Source organism: Camellia sinensis, chromosome 10, assembly GCF_055761805.1.
Source record: "Camellia sinensis isolate YWXY chromosome 10, ASM5576180v1, whole genome shotgun sequence".
NCBI lineage: Eukaryota > Viridiplantae > Streptophyta > Magnoliopsida > Ericales > Theaceae > Camellia > Camellia sinensis.
The window spans coordinates 182899534-182916913 of NC_138970.1; the positions used below are offsets into that span (position 1 = coordinate 182899534).

The window sequence follows — 17380 nt, forward strand, 5'->3', positions numbered from 1 at the left end:
GATTCAAAGTAAGTTGAAGATTTTGCTAGAGTAGCTCAAGTTTGGCAAGGATCTTGTGTAATTGAAGGCTTTTGGTGAGCATCTAATCCATAATTCATGAAAAATTTGTGTTATAAAGATGCATTCATGGAGTTGTTATCATCATTTGCATGTATTTCTAATGGGTTTATCAAGAAAATGAAGAATTGGCTCATAATTCTTACATGCATGGAAGTAAGAGTGTTACATCATCATTTTGAATGTAAGCCTTGTTATCATGTTGAGTTGAGACCATGAAATTAACATGCATGCATACTAGATCAAGCTTTGAAAGCAAATTCCATGTTTGATGAGTTTTGTAAAGAAGTTTTCATGCATGTTGGGTTTTGCCATATCAAGTTTAATTTTGATCCTTCATGTAGAAATTATAGATAATTGGCTCATGCATGTCTGAATCATCACTTAATTCCTTTTAAATCATGTGTTTGAGAAGAGTTTTGTATATATGTTGAAGTCTAGAAGCTCAATTTTTCTATGAATATGGACTTTGAGGAAAAGAGTTTTTGAAACATACATGCATGGAAGTTTGAACTCAATTTTGGCTAAATCCATGAGTTTTGAGCTAAGGGATTGTAAATGATCATATATTTGTGATTTAGAAAATTTTTCTAAGTGTTTTGAACAAGCCATCCACGAATTTGCCATTGAATTTGCATTTGGAAGCTCAAAGCCCTGTTTTGGAAACCCAGAATTTTTGAAGGTCGCTCGAGCGGGGGATTTGCCGCTCGTGCGAACATTTCGTGCATCCAGTAGTTTTGCAGTCTATTACAACCCGCTCAAGCGACCACTTGGACGCTCGAGCGAACCCTTTGCATATTATTGATCCGCTCGAGCATGGAAGTTGTAGCTCGAGCATAGATTGAGACCAACTAGTACTTCTCCAAGTTTACAGATCGCTCGAGCGAAAGAAGTCTCGCTCGAGCGACCCCTCTCATGTTTGCATGTCCGCTCGAGCGAGAAAATTTACGCTCGAGCGGGGACCTTATTTTCATAAAATTTACCAAGTGTTTCAATTCATGTTTTGGCATCCTTATTGCATCTTAGGTATTCCTAAGCCTTAATTAAGCCATAGTGATGGGGTTTTGGAATAGAAACATACTAAGAAAAGAATGTACTAAGTTAAGAGATTGCAAAAGTGTGTTAGGAGCACTGTGTTAAGCAAGAAACCTATGTGATGAGAAGTTAAGCCGTGTTGGCCAAGTACAAGTGTAATGATAGATATCGTTGTGTTATGTACTTTGTGGTTGTAGGTCGAGACTCGAAGACTGATTGACCGATTACGGGAACCACTGTGAATAACGTTATTGTAAAGATACGTTCATATGAATTATGTTCCAAATGAAATATGATAAGTTACAATTTCTGAAATGATATCTGTTTTCGTGAACGAATGTCCCATGTTTGAAATCTATTATGGCATCCATAGATAGTCCCAAGTCATGGGGGACGGCATGTTAATGCGGGTCCATGACATACATGTGATTACGAGATCTTGTTAGCCACTTCATTATGGTGATATGTGTTTAATCGATATCCGGAACCAATTACTTTAGTCGGAAAACGATATGTGATGTGTTCTATGGGATGTACCATTACTATGTTCAGATACGAGAATGATTATGTTATGATCTGTTTTACGCTTATGATATGTTCGGATTTCGTTCACTAACCTCTTTACCTTAATGTTATTCACTGAGCTTTAACTCACTGTGTGTATATATATGTATAGGTGGGTATTTTGGAGTTCGACCCTGAAAGCTTTTGTCTGAAACTGTGTTCTGTTGTCAGCCAACCATTGTGCCTCACGTGGAGGTTCCTGAAGTGTCACATGTTATAAGTTCTAGTTGCTTATATATATCAGACTTTAATGTCTTTGTTGGTTGTACTTAACTATGTGTGTGGGTATAATGCAAGACTGACTTTTGGTTATATATATAAAGTTTTAAATATTATGTTTCATGTAAGTTTAACAGCTCATTGGACAACTATATTTATGTATTTGCTTCCGCTAGCCCCTTAATGTTGTTAATCTGTTCAGAGGCCTTCGGTAATCCAAGGATTACTGGCCGATTACGACGCTAAACCTATAAGGGCGTGTTTGGGTCGTGACAGACACACTCCCGACGACGGTGAGAAGCTCTGATTCAAGCAAGGTGTATCTACTCTAGATATGTGTTTGCCATTGGCCTGATCTGTATGATCTTCATATATGTAACTGAATTTCTTGTTCATCTATTAATGATTGATGTTCTAATTTACGCCAATAAAGAAAAAATAAAAAGACACTCCTGACGGTGATCAATGCTTTTTTGGGTTCCGATTAAGTTGGCTGGGTTTGGTCTTCAGTGTTGTCGATTGTCCTTCGTGATGTTGGATCTGCTTGACGTTTGTTTTGCTTTCTTGCTTATTATCCTATCTAAAAAAAGTTGAGTAAGTTAAAAGTAGGTTGGTCCAACGTCCAACCTACATGAAATTCAAAATGAATTTCTTGCAGGTTGCAGCATAAGTGAAGTTGTTCTTCAAACATCTACTAAAAGCTTGAATCACTTATTTTCTTTTTAAATTCAAAAGCAAGAATAAAAAAATTATATTTAGAATTCAGGAGTTGAATTGAATTGAATCTTGGTACAGCCAAGGCTAAAACCTTTTGACAATTGGGATTCACTTTGTTTAGATATTCATCAAAAAATATGTACGAAAAAGGAAAATCTATCAAAGAAGAGATCTTAGAGAAGCAACAAATCAAATCATTCAATATTTGATGTGCAATATTGATGTGCAAAGGAAAAACAGTGAGAAAGAAAATTATTTATTTATTTGGGTATGTTAGAAGTAGGACGTGTTTTAAAAACACTGGGATGAAAACATAAGAAGTTTCATTAGTGGAAATCTATTTTACTAATATAGTAGCATAACTTGCTCAAGCTTTTTCTTGATAAAAATGGAAAACATAAGCAAAGAAAAGGAAGAAAAGAAAACAATTAGATAACCCATTTTCAGCACCAATCCCATACAAGCACAAACCACTGAAAACAACACTTGCCAAATGTAGATACAAGACACTTTCAACACCAATTCCATGCCAAGCATGAAAGAACCACCGAGGTGCAATATTGAACCACTTCAACATTCACAATTGATCAAATAACTACTCGTTTATTTTTTAAGTTCATTACAACAGTTAAGACATGATTTAGACTATGCTTTCCCTGTTATGAATCAAATAAGCATTTCTTGAGGATAATTTAGTGTTCACAAACAAATATTGATCCATTCCAGCAGTTCCCAGCTTTTCCAAGTTTCCATCTCGGGCAAATGTAAGAGACCAAACACTGAACAATGGGCGCCGAGGTAATTTACCAATGGTATACACCTTTCGTCTACAACTATCACAGAAAATCAGGTAAACGAATTACAGAATCCAAGAACTTTGGTATTACTGGTGATTCCAACAAATAGTTCATGCAAACTTGCAAATGTAGACTTTTAGCAAAAATTTTAACTTCTATGATGGAGGCAAAATTAGAATGGAATAACAAATCATGTTTCCATTTCAGTAAATTAGAGTCCAGACCACCTCTTCATCATCATTTGTATTCAACTATTCTTTCATTAGGACTTTTAATTGTTCAAATGGGTCTAATGTGTTAATTGTTCATGGAATAAAAGATTTCACAACCAAGATCAATCAAGCCAGCATGGCAACAAGTAGACAAAACCCCAACAAATGTGATATCATTTGGCACAACCTGGTCTTTTTCAACCTGGTAGTTGGTGAAAGTGTATATACTCTGATAAGCTTGCTTGAATTAGAGCTTCTCGCCGTCGTCGGAAGTGGGTCATCGGTGAGGGTGGGTCGTCAGTGAAGGTGGGTCGCCGGTGCGAGTGGGTTCGGTGAAGGAGAAGCGGGCTGAGTGAGAGTGAGTGGGAGTGAGTGTATACTCTGTATAAGCTGTGTAATGCTTTGGGCAGGAAAATTTCAGTTCCAATTTTGAATTTTTTTTTATATTTTTTTTAGCTGTTGGATTTGCTGAGCTGAATCTTAGCCGTTGCACGGAGGAAATGAAGGAGGAGAGTTAAGGAGAAGATTTAAACTATTGGGTTAATCTAGTGGTTTGTCAGGAGTAGGGATGTGTACGGTGTGTTTGGGGCGGTTTGAGAATAAAATTACAAACTGAATGGGGGTTAGCGAATTAGCGGATTGACAAATTGCAGGTTGTGCGGTTTTTAGTGAATTGGCAAATTGAAAAATATTCCAACTAATTATCATACATTTGCATAATATATAGCATTAATTTGTATAATATTTTTTAGATATATAACACAAAGTAATTTTACATAATATGTTTCATATATAATCACTAATTTGTAATAAATTTTATATTTTAAATCTCTCTTACACTTATTTTTTATATTAATATTTTATTAAAAATTAAAATATATATATATATATATATATTAACTATACTAGAGCGGAACAATTCGGTTGGCAAATTATAAATCTTAAAATTCAAACCGTGATTCGAGTGATACCAATAAATATAAATCAATGCATTTTTAACGGATTTGATAATATTTTGCAAAGACATACTAAATCTGAGTATAAACCAACGGTTCACCAAATTTTTCATCAAATTTGAGTAAAAAAAAAGACCATTTTTTCAATCTGATACAGACTGTTCCAATGGTTGTCATCAACGTAGGGGTTGACCGGTGAGTCGACCGGCCGGTCGACCGGTTATTGTATTTTTATTTTATTTTTTTACCTCTTTGAATCTTTTGACTTATTTGAACCAACTTATTTGTAAGGAACCGGTCGACCGGTTGGTCAACCGGCTAGTCAACTGGCTAGTTGACCGGTTGGCCTTCCCCAACGGTCACGCATACTAAATTGGTGAAATCTTTCTCCTGTTCTCACTTTTAATAAAAAATTTGATAAATTCTCATTTTGATACCAATTTAATGATATCATTGAACTACAAAAAAATAATTTTTTCACCCAATTTCAAATATGATGCATGGGTTTGGTGCGTTGGAGATGGTAAGGAGGAGAGGGTGAACCGTGTATCATTTTTCTTCCAAAAAAATGAAAAATGTCAGTAGTGGGGTTATCGTTTCTTTGAAGGCTGAACTGGAATCTAAAAATTCAGGTAAAGGTTGCTATAGTTAAAGAGACAGTACTGTATTGTCTCCATATCAATCGTCATCGTCATCGTCATCGTCATCGTCATCGACGCTTCAATTCAGCTCAAGCTTGTTACAGATAGACAGAGAACAAAAATGTCAGCTTCTCTCCCAACTCCTTTTGGCGTCACAACTCCGGCGCACAATGAATCTTTCAATTCGAATTTATGGTGCACCGCCACCACTCGGCCGCCGTCGATCTCCAAATTCGTAGAACCGGTGGCTGTGGCGGTGGCCTCCTCAGCTTCTTGTCGATTTTTAAGGGTTTGTTGTAAACGAGTAGTGAAGGCGGGTGCGATCGAAAGCCCAGGATCAAGCGGAATTGAGGAATTGACGTGTGTGATGAAGTTTGGAGGATCCTCTGTGGCGTCGGCTGAGAGGATGAGAGAGGTTGCCGATCTCATTCTTAGCTTCCCTCAAGAGAGGCCTGTCATTGTTCTCTCTGCTATGGGGAAAACTACTACCAATCTTCTACTTGTACGCTACGAAACGAAACGAAACGAACAATTCTCTCTCTCTCTCTCTCTCTCTCTCTCTCTCTCTCTCTCTCTCTCTCTCTTTCTCTCTACTTGCATATAATGTGTTTGTTTGTCTCTTTGATTAAGTTTCAAATTTTGGAATTGGATGATTGTGGCATAGGCTGGAGAAAAGGCAGTGAGTTGTGGTAATTCGCGAGTGTCAAAAATTGATGAGTTGAGATTTATTAAGGAACTGCATCTAAGGTGATCAATTTTGAATTTTTCTATCATGAATTTCATCGTACAAACAATTTTCATCAACACTCGTGTGATTTTGTTCATACAGGACAGTAGAAGAGCTTGGAGTTGATGTTTCTGTTATTTCTGGTGAGTTGTTAACACATCTTTATTTGTTTTTACATCAATAATTCTTCTCTTTATTGACTACCATTCCAATAATTTTCAATATGTCAAGTTGTTATTCATGCCTGTTCTTTCCCACTCTGTGTCATTTTGCAGCACACTTAGAAGAACTGGAGCAACTATTGAAGGGAATAGCTAGGATAAAAGAATTGACTCTCCGCACAAGAGATTATTTAGTTTCATTTGGGGAATGCCTGTCCACTAGAGTTTTTGATGCGTATATGAATAAAATTGGTGCTAAAGCACGTCAAGTATGTTTCTTCTCACCAATTCTTTCCATGCGTTGTATATTGAAGAATTTTAAGGGTTCATTAGCATCATTTTCCTTATTATTCATTATATAAAATTTTAAACTTATGGTGTCATATTCCTTTTAGTTTTAATTGGAAAGATTTTTTAGCCAAAAAAAAAAAAATTTGTTTAGTTTGTGAAAGATTAAACTGTCATTAACTTCCATTGCAAGACTAGGTACCTAATTAGTTCAAAAAATAGATGTTAGTTTGTTGAACTCATCACCTTGATATGTGTTGTGCTGAAAAATAACATGGCTAGGATGTCCAGCTCAGTGGCATAGCATAAATTTGTTTTCGTATGCTGAAAAGGTATCCAATATCTTTGGTTGGTTTCTTATCATTTGCAAAGCTCGGAGAACCGCTATTGCAGTTAGTTTCGAGTTTTTGAAGGTTGTTGATCTCTAGCAATCTTTGAGTGTGTAAATGGATCATAAGGCTATAACAATTCAGTTCCCTGTCAGGAAATAGAAGAAAAGTTGGTTGACACGGTGTTGTATAGATGAGACTGGTCGATTATCCAACAATTATCTGAAAATAATTGACATAAATATATATTATATATATGTATATTGATTCGTAGTATCTCTCCTGTTGATCTATATGGCCATTGGTTTGCCGCTCAAGAGGTCAATTAAGTAGGCTTCATTACTTTAGTTTCTAATCTTTCTCTTTAGTTATCCTTTCTTTTGTGACATTGGCTCCAGGATTGTACTTCAGTTTCCTTCCTGTAATTGGTAGTACCCATTCTTATGATATATATAACATAATGTTCTGCAGTATGATGCATTTGACATTGGTTTTATAACTACGGATGACTTCACGAATGCGGACATCCTGGAAGCTACTTACCCAGCCGTTGCAAAGAGATTACATAGTGATTGGATTAGCGATCCTGCAATTCCCATTGTCACTGGCTTCCTTGGAAAGGTCTTTTCATTGGCTCACTGTTGTCTATACATTTGCTTAGAATTTTTTTATTTCAAATCAACTTAATCAGTCTTGTGTTAGCATTTTAATCAAGATATATGTTGTTCTAATTGTAGGGTTCAAAATCTTGTGCAGTAACTACCTTAGGTAGGGGTGGAAGTGATTTGACAGCAACAACCATTGGTAAAGCCCTTGGCTTACGCGAGATTCAGGTCAGATCAAACACTGAAGCATGCATAATGAGTGCTTTCGTGATTTTTCATCAAACACATGCCAAAGCTATTTGACCAATGCTGACAGGTGTGGAAGGATGTTGATGGTGTATTGACTTGTGATCCTAGCATTCATCCACGTGCTGAACCTGTACCATATTTGACATTTGAAGAAGCAGCTGAGCTTGCATACTTTGGTGCTCAGGTTATATTCTTGTTGTTATTGTCTCTTTAGGTTTACCGGCTTTTTAAAGCTGGATGGAGCAGCTAGTTTCACTAGCCTCCCAACTGTCAAGATTTATCATTAGTTCATTACCTCAGTCGTGGTGTTTTCAGTAATGTACTTTTCTAGTCTTGAAAGCCACAAGCATGCTTGCATATCCCCAAAAGTAGTACTACATACACACACAACAGAAGAAGAGGGGGAGGGAGGGAGGAACCACTTTCGTTGTTGATACCTCTGTGAAGAGCTCTTTTGCCATATCTCAATTTCAACAAGATATAGAGAGAAGATAGGAAGTGGGCAAAAAGTTAAAGACAAGGTATCAGATAAGGGACTTTGGTTACTGGGAAGTGACAACAAGAAGTAGCATTTTGCTCTATGAATTCAATAGACAAACATGTACTGAATTTTCGAGGTATTTTTAGGGATATATACTTAATACTGCATTCAGACTAGTTTTTGGACTGGATCAGTACAATTAACCACATGTTTGTTCTGAGGGTGATCATTCATTGATGAGCTAGTTAAATTCATTTAGTCCATGTTTGGATCATAAATTTGGGTAGGGATTTGGAAAGGGAAAGGAAAAAGGTGAGGCAAATGTTAATGAAATGTAAGCTAAATTTTTTCTCCATTTCCAAATTCATGATCCACAGTGTTAATCTCCAGTTGTAAAGTTATATCATCACAAATGGTTTTAGCAATTAGCAACAGCTGTAAGTAAGTAATGTTCATTCGTTTTTGGCAAAAGCTAAAGCACTTGTTTAGAAAAGAGTTCTATAGGTACACTTCACAGCTCTTGTTTGCAGGTCCTGCATCCACAGTCCATGAGACCAGCTAGAGAGGGTGATATCCCTGTCAGGGTCAAGAATTCTTACAATCCTAAAGCTTCTGGTACCCTCATCACTAAAAGTAGAGATATGAAAAAGGTTTGTAGCTAGATAATTTGACTCTAGGTTAGAGGATTAAAAGATCAAACAGCATTTAATTAATTTCTTAAATTCAGAACAGGCTGTACTAACCAGCATAGTTTTGAAGAGGAATGTCACCATGTTGGATATAGTTAGTATTCGCATGCTTGGTCAATTTGGCTTCCTTGCAAAGGTGAGAGAACTTTTTTTGCAGTTTACATTTTTCTCATTAATTTTGTTTGCAAATTTGATGGTTTTGTTTACTGTGCAGGTGTTTTCAATATTTGAAGATTTGGGCATTTCCGTGGATGTTGTTGCTACCAGTGAAGTCAGTATATCTCTGACCCTGGATCCATCAAAACTTTGGAGCAGAGAACTAATTCAGCAGGCAAGCAATTGATACTATTTAGTTGGTCATGAAGCAATGTGCTTACTTAGATGTCAGATTCGGCTAATTCTCATATTTAAGGACACAAGGACATGGCTAGATTTTATATTTATTAAATATCTCTCATTATTTTAGGGTAAAGATGGTGTTTACAAGCTAATGTAGAGGGTGTTATGCATAGTTATATAATAAACTACTTATAACACTTGTTGGGTGAATGTCCAACTAAACATGTTGGACACATTCCATGCCCTTACCGAAGTGTTGGGTGTCCAACATGGGTATTTTATAAATTTTGCTACTGTATTTATTTTCTTGTATTCATGTGTAAAATCACTGGCTAGTTTCTTATATGCCCCAGGTGATGTTGGTCCACGTTACAGCTTGTATACCTCATCTTTAGTCATAATCACCTCAGTTGAAGTAATTATATGGGCCTTGTTTTGTAGACATAATTTCTGTTTTATGTTAACATCTCTCTCTCTCTCTCCCCACTATGTTTCTCTGGAACTGTCTTGTTTGTGCAGGAACTGGACAATGTAGTGGAAGAGCTAGAAGAAATTGCAGTTGTGACTCTCTTGCAACACAGATCAATCATCTCCCTCATTGGAAATGTACAGCGTTCTTCATTGATACTAGAGAAGGTATCTCAATCATCTTGTATGAATCGCTCAAGATTAGTAGCTACTGCTTTAGGAATCTGGGGCTCCTATTTTATGTCGTCATACATTTTTCTCTGGGTTGCAAAGCACAAAATGGAAATCATAACTGAATGTCATTTTACATGAAAATTTTCATGTCTTCCATTTGCTTGTACCTTGACAGGTCTTTAATGTTCTCCGAACTAATGAAGTTAACGTCCAGATGATTTCACAAGGAGCATCCAAGGTCTTTTTCTCATAACTCTTATACATCATTTTGATGTGTATCTAGCAAATATTGATCACTTGCTCTGAAACCAGGTGAACATCTCATTGATAGTAAATGATAGTGAGGCAGAAAGATGTGTGAAGGCCCTTCACTACTCCTTTTTTGAGAGTGGTGATTTGTCAGAAATAGATCTGGATGGTGGATTTGAGAATGACACGGTTTCGGCATTGCAAGCGGAAAGCTGATGACTCTAGTGACTTTATATGTTATTCACATGATTGTATCTGTTTGCATTCTGTTTTGTTTAGCTCAGCGTGAATTTCTATTCCTCAAGCATTTATTATTGTATCTTGCTGAAATGCTTTGTAATTTATAAATATATTACATCTCTTTTAGATTTCATGTTAATTAATATACAAGTATTGTTAAGTTTAATTTACGCATCCTTTCACCATTAGTGTGAAAACATTCCGTATCACTCATAACAGGTGACTTTTACTTGTCATATTCAAATGGCACCCCGTTCTGGAAATCCTAGATCGATCAATCGATGGATCTCTCACACCTGCAAGTCAGGGGTCACGATGAGTGAGGTCCTGGTAGTGTGGAAGGCTTAATGTATGCGTCGCGGGTTTAAGGGCTGCATTATTGACTGGAAAAGTGGGTCGTGATTAGGGGTGAACATGTGATGTGATGTGAGTATAAGAATATTGATTAAAATAGTTAATAAAAATAAAATATATTAAAATAGTTAGTAAAATAAAATATCACGTTTAAATTATAATCATTTTATATTTTTTCTTTCACAATTATCAAATCAATTATATATAAAAAAATAATAATAATAATTTCAAATACAACTTTTTTAATCAGATTATTTTAAACAAGTTTTACCCAACAACCTAATGAGTACTTGGATTTATGATGTAAGTTGTCTAAATTAGAAAATTACATTTTTGGCCATCCAACTGGGTTTCAACAGTTAGTGATTTGTGTAGTTGTCTCCAATTGATCCAAATAAACAGAAAATTTGTGATAATGTAGAGGATAGAAATGAAATTAACACGCCACGCCATAAAAAATTTTGTATAATTTTATGATGAACTCTTTTATTGTCAGGCTATCCTCAAATTCAAAATCACAAATTCTTATGATCTGGTATGGAGACTGAAACGTCAGAAAAAAAAATAAACTTTGTGGAAGAAGCTTCAACACAGCATTAATAAACCTAAGAGCCTTGGCATCTGAAGGCAATATCCTCCTAGGTGAGATAAGCCTTTGAAAGCCTTGTTTTCTTCTAGTAGCAGTAAAAGATGGTACTCCTGGGATTTTCTGATACTACCAAACCACTAAGCTTGAAGCCTTCCAAGCAACGCCACGTACACAAAAGTAGAAAATAGAACTGGGTACAGACAAGCCCACAAGCTTGTGAGTGTCTATGTCTCGTTTTCTGTGTTTCTAGCATTATTGTAGCCTTGTCCTCAAACTTCTCTTCTTGTCCTTAGGCCTAGCTATTTGCACTTCACATTAATGGCTTCAACTATAGTTCATGCTCATCAACCAACTTGAGCCCCCATTTTGTATCCTCACAATGTCGAACATACGGAACCCTAGCCCCAGTATCTGTTCTTCTTTTCACCTGGCAATCATAAAACGGAGGAAAATGAAAACAAGGTTCCATTGATGTGGCACGGTGACAAGGCGAATCATAATCCATTTCCTTTTGGGGATTGTTTAAAATCCATGGTCTCAAACCTCCAATCCCTTGAGCTACATATCCAAAAGTTGACCAAGGGCTTGTGATCAACACATCCATCAAGCTAAGAAGATAAATCTCAGCCCATGCCTTCATGTGGTGTGTTAGGTTCCTAAGCTGTTGGTACCCTTCATGGCTTGGTTGGAAAACACCAATCACTTCTCCATTAATTGTTGGATTTTCCCAATACATGTTTCTTAAATTCTCCAAGTACCCTGAATCCAAGGATGTCACAAGAAGTGCTTTTGATTTTGGATTTTAATTAGGTGTGTAAATAACAACAGAAATAGATTCTTGGGGATTTGTCATGGGTTTCAATTTGGGAAGCAAGTTTTTCTTCACAGAACAATTGAGTATTCGATCCATCATGTAAGAGAGCGGGCTAGTTACATCATATGAATTATTTATCCGATTGAAAATTGATTCGTTTACAATCAAGTGAGGGAGATAGTAGCTAGCTATATGATCCTTCAAGCTTTGGAATGGCAAGTTTGTGCTTTTAAAATCTCTCACTTGGATTCCAATTCTCTCATCGGCTTTCACCAAGTAGCATGATAATATCTTGTTATTAGCCCCCAAACTTGATTGGAAGGGTGGAAAAGGTACCGGCCTAAGTGATGGAAAACAGTATCCTTTTCCGGAAACAAGTCTCTTAGGTCTTGCTCGAAAGATGGAATGAAGTACTGATCCGATCTGATGACCAACCATGAAACCCCTCTCATGAAATTCTGATCTTGATCGCAAAAAAATTGCCTTGGCATCCAGAGATGTACAAGATATTTGCAGTCTGCACGGGCAATGCTATGAGCAACGGGCTGAAAATGCTCTAGGGTTTTGTTGTAGGATGCGGTGTGGGGACCGCAGTGTCCGTGGAGGGATTCGTAGCTTCGCAATGTGGAGATGAGATGAGATGAGATGAGATGAGATGGGGAGAGGGTTTGTGGGGTATAGAGTGGATTGGTACCGGCTTGAGCATGATTTTTCTCTGAAATCTGCAGATTCAAGTCCATCAACCAATTTGTCTTTGAGTTTGCTATTGGTACTTGAAGAATGATCTACTGAACCTGCGAATCAAAGAAAGGAAAAACTAGAAAAGTGAAAAAAAATAAATAATAAGAAACTCATTCTTTTCTTTTTTGTTTATTCACTCGACAATCTAAAACAACCTATCAAAAGTACATCATATAATGGTTAAGGACTTTCCAACAATCAGAGGAAACTCATGTTCACATTGTCTGCAGCATAATAATTGAGGACAGATCAATGCATGAGCATCACGGTGAGGCCAAAGAATGATCAGACGTGTAGTCTTACCCGTTTTCAAGATGCGTTAGAAAGAAGTTCACAGTCTTCTTTATCAAAACAATGAAAGTAAAGATAAAATAATATTTAAAGAAAAAATGTATCCAAATTGGCCTAGAATAGAATCTCAATAAAATCACTTAGAGAGAAACTGGTCTGGTCATCACCCAAATATTCCAAACCCTTTTATGAGCTCAAACGATAGACATTTTGAGTTATGAAATTTTTACTTGAAAGTAATAGGTTATGTATATACCTTTTTGGGAAGTTGTTCCAACTGTTCCCAATCCTCCATTTTGATCCAGTGCTGTTTTACAATAAATCAATGAGACTAGTATCAAAGCAGGCCAAATAACAGAACAAGTAGCCACAATCCATCTTCTCCTCATCATATAGAACCCTAATTTCTTGCACTGCAACACAAACATAGGCATTTCCCCACAAAGGGTCGACAACGTTCGAGGCGTTACCAAATAACATACACTCAATAACAAACTTGTTATCAAATATTTAGTAACATCCGAATCAAGTAATGACACCCATGCCATGCCATGCCATGATAACTCCATGGAAGATGCATTTAAAAAAAAAAAAAAAAAAAATCTTGCATTGTTTTGCTTGAAAGGGGGGTCTATTACTTGTTAGTGCTAATTTATGACATAGGAAGTTTTATTAATGACACTTAAACGGAATCATAAAAGTTTTTGTGCTGTATTTATTCCTATCTAATAAGATGCATGGTTGCATCTATCAATGGCATAACATATGCACACAAACACAAAACACATGTGAAAAATATATAAATTTTATTATCATAAATCCAATTTGAAATTTCAATTTGCTCATTTGGATTTATTAACTTTTTTTCCTCATCTCAAAATGGTGGCAAGTAGGAAGCAATTTTTTCATAATCATTTTGTTCTTAACCCCCTATTTTCTTCATTTGGTACTTTAGCTAAATTTATTAATTCATTATGACATTACAGTCTTAATTTTGTTGAATCGTGTATAAATTTACAATTTAATTTTTCTTTTTGTTTCATATAATTATTTTCAGAGAAAGTATCAAAATTAGAAAATAGTTTCTATTGAATAAAAAGGAATGGGCCGTCCTGTCCTTTCCATGCTCCGACGAGGGAACGGCGTCGTTTCCCTCAAATTCACAACTGGTCTCTTCTTTTTCTTGCGTCTATTCTATCACATTTTTCCTTTGCCAATACCACATTCTTCCATCTCCTTAACCAGCGCCGCCAATCCTCCCCTGCACATCTTAACGTGCGCAGCTACAATGGCTCTGAGGATGGCGACGCTAAAAAGCGCCGGGGAGAAGATGGGGTGTGCATTCGGACTCAGAAGGTGGACCCACTCCATCGCCCTACCTCCGCCGCTTGATACTCCGATGAGTCACACCACCGTCTCATCACCGTTGGTCTTGCCTGAACACGACCATGACTCCATTAACAACAACAACAACAACAACAACAACGTTGGATTCGAATTCCCAAGTTTCTGTTTCGGTGGTGGATCTATGGAGCTCATGGCTGTCCCCAAGAGGAAGGTGATTTCAAGCTCCAATTTCTTGCTCGCTTTTCACAAAGTTCAATTGTATATACATATATTTGATTTATTTGTTATTCTGTGATGTTTTAAGATTTGGGTTTTGCTTAATTTTTGTTGGGTATTCAAGTTTCAAGCTGTGTTTACACTTTTCCCTTACCATTAATCCAAACACAACATTAGGGTTTAGGGTTTTGTGGCAATACAGTTAGAACTGATACTATGCATTTGATTTCAGGTTCTTACTCATCTGTTTCCCTAAATAATAAAAATAAAAAATAAAAAATTAATTTTTACTTGATACTAGGATTTGAGTTGGATGTAATGTATGCTTCACTCCTTATTTGGATTATGCTTTGGCTAGTTCTGGTATTTTTGGTATAATTTGTGTTTTGAAGCTTCAATTTTTATTTGTTTGATCTGCAACAACTTGGCCCCATTCTAAATTTATGATTTTTTGGCCTTTTTTACTACCTCAGTATGGAACTCAATTCTTTTATTGGCTATGTTGCTTGCTGATACATGTGTTTACCTAACTGGGGATGCTGAAAATGTTCCCCAAAAAAAATGTTTTCTCCATTTTTTGGTGTTTAGTATAACAGAAAACAAAACTGTGAAAACAATTTTCATGGTCAATAGACAATGAGCTGACTTGGGTTGATGTTTTTTTTCTGTTTTTAATATGTCTGTACTGCAAAATCAAAGTGTAAATGATTGTTCCTTTTCAAGTTTACTCCTTTGCACTCTCATTTTGCTTTACAAGCATTGCACACTATTTGATTTACAAATATTGTGCAGTTTTTACAGTTTGATCAAGGTTTCCATAAATATGATTACTTTCAATTTATGGTTATAGTGTTTTGAAACCATCACACCGTACTATGAAAAGTGACTTTGAGGTTTTGGACACCATAGATTTACTATATCCACATGAGGCCTTGTGGCTTGGGTGATGCTGTGTTAATTGGCAGTTTATGAATGATTTTCATGTTGGATTGTCGTCATCTCATTTCTTATACCCACTTTTTATCTCCCATTTTCAACTTTCAAGCATTGGATTTTTCTAATGAATGACTAAATTCACTATCATGAAGTCTATCACAGTCACTAACACACTTCTACTTGTACATTTGATCCATGTCATTGTGGTAGTGTTCTGGCTTTAGAATATTTATGCAAAACAAAAAGTGTTCTTCGAAAGCATTGGTGCAAATGATAAGATTTTCTTGATCATGCAGGTTTCTCCGCACAAGAGAGGCATAAGGAATGGACCAAAGGCTTTGAAACCTGTTCCAGTGATCATCCGCTGCAAGTAAGGCCTTTGCTCCTGTTATTAGCAATTTACATTTTATGTTTCCCATAGAAATTTATAGATTCATGACTACATTAGTTATCTTGAAAATTTGTTAAAACTTCTGACTACAATGACTCTGGTCCGCCTGTGAAGTCACTTCAGCACAAAGTGTGGTTAGGTGTGTAAAACAAAGCCTTTAAAGTTCATATGTCATTATATCTTGTCTCTCAAAAAACAAAATGCTAGTATATGACCTTGAACTGGCTATTGGAACAGTGACTTTTGTGAACTTCTGAATTTTGTCGTATGACAATCTGCATACAAATACAGCATGTCCGTGGTATAATACTATAATGTTATTGGGGCATGTACCTTATGCTCTAAGGATCTTGTCGAAAAAAAGAGTAAATTACACTAACCTCTCTTAAGGTTTAGAGAAAATATAGAATCCCATAGTTTTGGCATAATTACATTGAGTTCCATTAAAATTTTAATTCACATAACACTTAACCCTATTTTCATCAATAATTCGCTAATCATGTGGATAGAAAAATGTTGTCATCTCTTTTATACTAAAAAATATATAGATATATAGATATATATATATTTTCTTGTTTATCGTTGTATCTTCATCACACAATTTGCATTAATTTTGGTCTCTTTAGTCTTATTGAAAGGGATGTCGGTCTAATTATGTCAAAATTGTGGGGTTTGCTGTTTTTTTTTTCCAAATCTTAAGGGAGGTCAAGTGTAATTTATCCTTCATTAAAAAAAAAGTGTAATTTACCCTAAAATAAATAAGCAAATAAATATGCCCATCCACATTGGTCATATTTTTGTAACTTGGTAAACCGAAGGACCTCACTCTCGTATTTTATTGCAGTTTTTGTCGATACATTTAGCATATCATGTCTTTACTTAACTTCTATTGCATCTTTTCCAGGAGTTGTGGTCGAGTGAAGCTACCACACTTCTATTGTTGCAGTGGAGATAGGGGAAATACTGGTGAAAGGAACGGTTCATCCAGTTGATTTAAGCCTGTTGCTTTTTAATTCAACGATTCACATAAAACTAAATCCGCAGGTTTTGTTGTCTTCCATTACAAGCTTAGAACATCAGGAGATTGTATTAGAAGTCAATCGCCATTTTCTTGTTGGGATTTAGGTTTTTATTGGCTATATCCTCTATTCTATATATCATTTTCTTTTTATCAAATGGCTACATTTTGCGATCAAATCAACCAAGAAAACAGGGTACAGGTACAACAAAATGTTGTAGATGGAGGAGCTAAAACAACCCATTTTTTGGAAGTGTCTTATTCTTACAAACGGTTAGCACGGCTGAGATTTCGTTATATAGAAATGGGTCTTACAATCACAAATTTCTTGGGACATTACCTGGTAAATACAAGGGTTATAATAAGGCCCACATAAAGGTAGGAAAATTTGAACCATTCACCTCTTTTTTTTTTTTTTGATATCTGAGTGTTTGGACCAGTTTTTGCGTACCTCGTCTTTTTTTTATTTGAACCATTCGCCTCATT

At 36.0% G+C, this 17380-nt stretch overlaps 2 protein-coding genes and 1 pseudogene across 3 annotated transcripts; 2 read left to right on the forward strand and 1 right to left on the reverse strand.

Moving 5' to 3' along the window:
* The first annotated feature begins 5052 nt into the window (after window positions 1-5052).
* On the forward strand, window positions 5053-10363 carry LOC114279017 (aspartokinase 2, chloroplastic). Its single transcript, XM_028221174.2, has 13 exons — window positions 5053-5700; window positions 5863-5945; window positions 6028-6068; window positions 6201-6355; window positions 7175-7324; window positions 7441-7536; window positions 7625-7741; window positions 8569-8688; window positions 8771-8863; window positions 8942-9058; window positions 9586-9702; window positions 9884-9946; window positions 10021-10363. Exons 1-13 carry the CDS (start codon window positions 5320-5322, stop codon window positions 10171-10173), a joined length of 1686 nt encoding a protein of 561 aa, XP_028076975.2. The 5' UTR covers window positions 5053-5319; the 3' UTR covers window positions 10174-10363.
* A 695-nt stretch (window positions 10364-11058) lies between these two features.
* LOC114278992 (galactoside 2-alpha-L-fucosyltransferase-like) lies at window positions 11059-13514 on the reverse strand (annotated as a pseudogene). Its single transcript, XR_014343038.1, has 2 exons — window positions 13243-13514; window positions 11059-12748 (listed from the first exon to the last, which is right to left on the reverse strand). The product of XR_014343038.1 is annotated as a galactoside 2-alpha-L-fucosyltransferase-like (transcript).
* A 471-nt stretch (window positions 13515-13985) lies between these two features.
* LOC114279018 (uncharacterized) lies at window positions 13986-17052 on the forward strand. The gene is made up of 3 exons (XM_028221177.2): window positions 13986-14544; window positions 15782-15855; window positions 16781-17052. The coding sequence occupies exons 1-3, from the start codon at window positions 14089-14091 to the stop codon at window positions 16866-16868; spliced, it is 618 nt and encodes a 205-aa protein (XP_028076978.2). The 5' UTR covers window positions 13986-14088; the 3' UTR covers window positions 16869-17052.
* Window positions 17053-17380: the final 328 nt, after the last annotated feature.

What these genes read in the sequence shown, in the direction of transcription:
- LOC114279017 (XM_028221174.2), top strand. Translation starts at nt 5,320, where the DNA reads ATGTCAGCTTCTCTCCCAACTCCTTTTGGCGTCACAACTCCGGCGCAC. An exon ending in AAAGTAGAGATATGAAAAAG is followed by an intron (nt 8,689 to 8,770) that starts GTTTGTAGCTAG and finishes AATTCAGAACAG; the next exon opens with GCTGTACTAACCAGCATAGT. An exon ending in GCAGAGAACTAATTCAGCAG is followed by an intron (nt 9,059 to 9,585) that starts GCAAGCAATTGA and finishes TTGTTTGTGCAG; the next exon opens with GAACTGGACAATGTAGTGGA.
- LOC114279018 (XM_028221177.2), top strand. Translation starts at nt 14,089, where the DNA reads ATGGGCCGTCCTGTCCTTTCCATGCTCCGACGAGGGAACGGCGTCGTT. An exon ending in TGGCTGTCCCCAAGAGGAAG is followed by an intron (nt 14,545 to 15,781) that starts GTGATTTCAAGC and finishes TTGATCATGCAG; the next exon opens with GTTTCTCCGCACAAGAGAGG. An exon ending in CCAGTGATCATCCGCTGCAA is followed by an intron (nt 15,856 to 16,780) that starts GTAAGGCCTTTG and finishes CATCTTTTCCAG; the next exon opens with GAGTTGTGGTCGAGTGAAGC.